The sequence below is a fragment of the Tiliqua scincoides genome, chromosome 7 (assembly GCF_035046505.1).
Source record: "Tiliqua scincoides isolate rTilSci1 chromosome 7, rTilSci1.hap2, whole genome shotgun sequence".
Taxonomy (NCBI): Eukaryota; Metazoa; Chordata; class Lepidosauria; order Squamata; family Scincidae; genus Tiliqua; species Tiliqua scincoides.
Window position 1 is genome coordinate 53,816,319 of NC_089827.1, and position 4,809 is coordinate 53,821,127.

The following is a 4,809-nucleotide window of genomic DNA, read 5'->3' on the forward strand; positions in this document are numbered from 1 at the left end:
ATGGAGAAGTGGCAGAACATGACCGACTTTGAGAGGTAACCCAGCAAGAGGGGTGGTTAAAATTCTCTCCTGTCCATATGAAAGATCTCTCCCTCCCTCCCTCTCTCTCTCACACACACACACACACTTTACATGCAGTTTCATGCAAAAGATCCATTATCTTGTTCACTCATCTGCTCAAAACTATGTTTGAAACCAAGCGTGCTTCTTATTAAAAGCAAACCAGACATCTGAGCCATCTCTGGATACATCAGTCAGCCATTCTATGTACCTATATATTTGTCTGGATATAAGAGGAGCCTAGCATTTGGATCACTGAAGGAGTGGCCAGAGAAGCTGCAGGGAGTGCATTGAAAAAGGGGGCAGGGCAATTAAGCAGGGGTCTAAACAAATTCCCTGTAATCTCTCAATACCCTTCTGTTTTGCCAGATTCCCAGGCCAAGCTTCACTTAGAGAATTATGCCCACTTTAAGCTAATTAGTTCCCCTTCTTTACTCAACAATGACCCTAGTGCTGTGCTATTGGACCCACCACCAGGGTAGCTCGCCTGTTCAACCTGCAGAGGTCCTCCTTCCTCCTCTCTCCTGCCAGCAGCTTCTCCAGGCACTACAGCAACACCTTGGTCCTCAGCAGGTCTTGGGCATGGCAGCCACACACCAATCTCCAGTGTCTCCTGCAGTCTCTGTTCCAGCAGTCTCCAAAGTCCATTCAACCACCTGTCCTTAGTCCTTTAGTCAGTTAGTTCCAGCAGCCATTAGTTCCTCAGTCCATTAAATAAGTTTGTTTGTTTCCTCCAGCTTTCCTCCTACTACTACCCACCAACCTCTCCCTTCATCAGGTGCTGTTTTTATCCCTGAGGGCCCTATTGCCTTCAAGAGGCTGCAGTTGTGCAGCACACTCACAGCAATCTAAGGCCTTGGTGTTAACCCCATGCTTGTCTGCCAGAGCAAGGGGCCACTGTTGACACCACACCCTATCTCCTCAAGGGATCTTGCGCATTTCCACTACACCTTCCTTCTAAGGCCATTGAGTGCAATTTTTGAAAACTTGTCAGGCTTTCTTAAAGTGGCAAAGTCAATAACTGTATTCCTCAATGTTATATTCTGTTTATGACCAAGGTGAGTGATATCTTAGGGCGCAATCCTAACCTGCTTTCCAGCACTGACATAAGGGCAATGCAGCTCTGAGGCAAGGGAACAAACATTCCCTTACTTTGTGTAGGGCTCCATGAATGCCACCCAACTGCAGGATGCTGCAGACATCCCATTGACACTGCTATGCCAGTTCTGGAAAGTTGGTTAGGATTTGGGCCTTAGATCCATACCTTGCTGCTTTGATGTTTTCTCTAGTGACAGCCTATATCCTGATCTTGAGGACATCTCAGTCAAACTGCTCCAATTACCACTCCCTAAAAAATGTTCCCAATGCAGGAGAACATTCATTTGCTTAAACCAATCGTTCCTTCTAGAAGCAGCTTATTGCACTCTCCTAGCAGGACTTCAGTGTACAAAGGTATGAGCTAGAACAGTGTTTTTCAGCCAATGGTATGGGTACCACCAGTGGTACTTGAGGTGGTATCTGGTGGTACTCATGGGACCCTTGGATCCCTGCTGCCCGACAGAGAGACCAGGAACATGAAAGAACAAACAGCAGTAGGAGGATCTGCTCAGAGGGCAGAGCTCCAAAGCATGCTTTTCTGAGCTCCAAAACAGCCCTCCCGTCCACCCTGAGCCTCTTACTGATGTTTGTTGCGTTGCATCTGGTCTCCCAACCCAGAAATAACTGCTGCTGATGTCATCACCAGTTACTTCTTGTGCTACTTTGAATAGATGGTTCGTGTGAAGTTGTATAGTGGAGAGCTAGAAAGTAGGAGGCGTCACCTGGAGGAACACGGACAAAGTTAGCTTTCTATGCGATCTGTGAGGTGCCAAGGATTACAAAGGGGGGGACAGGGACTGGCAACGAGGCACTTGTGCCTTGTTCCCTGTGCCTATCCTGGTGCTCTTGCTAGTGCCCTGGATCTGCTTTGCCATGCTGCCCCTGTCACCATTCAAATTACCCTGCACATGCCTCTATGTTCTTCGCGTGCCTCTACTTGTTCTTCTCTAAGGTACAAGTAATTCGGAATTGGGGTGGCCTGGAATGCTGCTGGACAGTGGGCATTCTGTACGTATTTGCTTCTCTGTCCACCCTGGCTCCCCATTCTTGCCACTGCATGAGACTGCGGGGAATAGACCTTTGTTTGCACCTATTTGAAAGCCTGCTATCAAGTGGTCAAGTACAATGGTAAAGAATGAGGTAAACGTATCTTTAAATAGAAAGGTTATACTGTGAACCCTCCTCTGCAGATGCAGAGCCCAATCCTTGGAGGGCCTTAGAACACCTCCCAGTTGTGACTGGAAGACACTTCCAGTTTGTGTCAGTGACTTCCAGTCACGTCCTGGAGGTGTTCTGAGGCACGGGGAGGTCACTCGTGGCCTCCCCGTGCCTAAGAACACCTCCTGGACGTGACCAGAAGTTGCCAACATGAACCAGAAGTGGCTTCTTGTCATGTCTGAAAGGCTTTCAGATGAGGCTGGGATGCCGGTGCAACCTCCTGAAGGCCCGGCGCAGCCTCTGGGTAAGTTATTCCAGCACTGCAACCCTGCTGCCCCATAGATTTCAGCATCTGCAGATTTCTGTATTCACAGGGGGTCGTGGAATTGATCCCCCATGAATACCGAGGGCCCACTGTCTTAGATCCCAATCCTGAGGTCCGCAGTGCAGCTCCGTGCTGTGGACCTCAGTCGCAAACATGCCATAAGGCACATTTGCGGGGCTTACTGCCGGGTTCCTGCCGGTGCTAGCCCTCCTCCTTCATTCCTTCTTACTTTCTCCCGTCTGTCCTACCTCCTGAAAACAAGGCCTTTAACTCTCTGCTTCCATCAGATGATCCCAGTCGATACCCACATGCAAACACACAGCTGCTTGTCTGACAAGAGCTTTCCCTTAGCAGCCACAGCAGGGTCCTGTCTGGACTGGGAATGCAGGGACAGAATAGAGTTAAACCCCACCTGGGGCAGAGTCTGATGCAGCTTCTACTTGCTAATAAAACGTAAATGTAAAACATAAGGCAGAGGCACTAAACGGGCCCTTCCTGTAACTTACAGCTTGCCTCCACTCTCAGCAAGCTCCAGTACTTAAAAGCTCTACTATCTTCACAGGGAAGAACATGCCAGAGAAATCTTTCTGAAAGAATTTCCTGCCCAGAGGAAAGAAATTAAAAGGTGCATCAGAAGCCTTTTGGAAATGGCAGATGCCATCGATGAGACCCACAAGAAGTGCACCATAGCCAGCATCACTGCCAACTCCACAAGTGCCTCCTCTGGCATCTTGACTGTCCTGGGGATGACTCTGGCCCCATTCACAGCAGGTGGGAGCCTAATCCTGACAGCCGCAGGACTTGGCTTAGGTGCAGTGGCCGCAGCTACTGGGCTTTCTGCTAGTATATATGAAAGTGCCAGTACATCAAAGGAAACAGAGAAAGCCCAAGAGCTGTTGAATGAATGTGGGGAAAAACTCAGAATGGCCAAGTGCACCGAGGAAACAGATTTTAGCTCTGTATTGCTCCCAAGTAATGAAGCTGTGCAGGGAAGCAACACAAACCCTGCTCCCAGAGTTGCTGGTACCACTTACAAGATGTACAATGCTATGAAAGGAATCAAAACAAATGTCAAAGCACTGAAGAGTGTTCAAGCCAATACTGGCTTGAAGGGTTTAGCAAACCGAGTTACAGAAGCAGGAGCAGCACTCTGGGGTAAAATCAGGGGGGGCAAACAAGCGGAAAAGGCCTTTACAGGAACCTCCCTTGCAATGAGCAAAGGAGCCAGGCTACTGGGTGCTGCCACCGCTGGGGCATTTGTCCTATTTGATGCCTATAATATTGCTCAAGATGCCAAGCATTTGACAGAAGGCGCCAAGGCGGAAACAGCTGCTAAGATCAGGGAAAAAGCGAGGGAACTGGAAGTGGAATTGCAGGAGCTCAGCAACCTGTACCTTCAGGAACTTTGGGCTGTCCCTGGACATGGGAGGTGTCCAACTGTCTCCTCTTGTGGCAGCCAGCCCCACCCTCATCCAAGCAGGCCTCCACAGCCCACCCAGAGCAATGGCGCAGCTGCTGCAAGGCCCACTGGGGCAAGATCTGTCGGCCAGTGCCCAATGCAGCAAACCGTTATAGGTTCGCCACGGGGCTCCCAGAGCGTGGGTGGCTCTGGCTCCCTCCGACCAGCTGGCCAGCAGGAGATATTCAGAGCCACAGCCTCAACGACCTCCCAACAGAAACTGGCAGGTCAACCAGGTAGGCAGGGCCATTTTGCAAGGAGGAAGTACTTGCAAGCCAACATTACAGATGGGAGGAGGGAAGACAACACCGGGAATCAAGGGAATCAAAAGCACACATCAGGGAGGGGGGAGGGACGAACCAGGAGGACCTTGAATATAAAACAGTCATTGGTGGCCAATGAGAAGCTTAGTATAGGGCAGGGGTCGGCAACCTTAAACACTCAAAGAGCCATTTGGACCAGTTTTCCGGAGGGAAAAAAACCGCAGGAGCCACAAAACCCTTTTGACATCTAAAATGAAGATAATACTGTTTTAATAATATAGTTTTTTTTTTAACCTTTATGCTCTTATAGGTCCCATTTTTATAATGTAGCCCCCTCTTGTAGCTTTTAGTTAGTTTTGTCATACATTCTTGTCCTGTGTTTTCAGACGCCTGGTCCTCTATGGTGTTTTGCCTGATTCCAAGGCCGTTCTCTGCCTGGAGAATTA

At 49.3% G+C, this 4,809-nt stretch overlaps 1 protein-coding gene across 1 annotated transcript; it reads left to right on the forward strand.

The window, feature by feature from the left end:
* On the forward strand, positions 1–4,340 carry LOC136657018 (apolipoprotein L3-like). Its single transcript, XM_066633581.1, has 3 exons — positions 1–35; positions 3,204–4,070; positions 4,268–4,340. The coding sequence occupies exons 1-3, from the start codon at positions 1–3 to the stop codon at positions 4,338–4,340; spliced, it is 975 nt and encodes a 324-aa protein (XP_066489678.1).
* Positions 4,341–4,809: the final 469 nt, after the last annotated feature.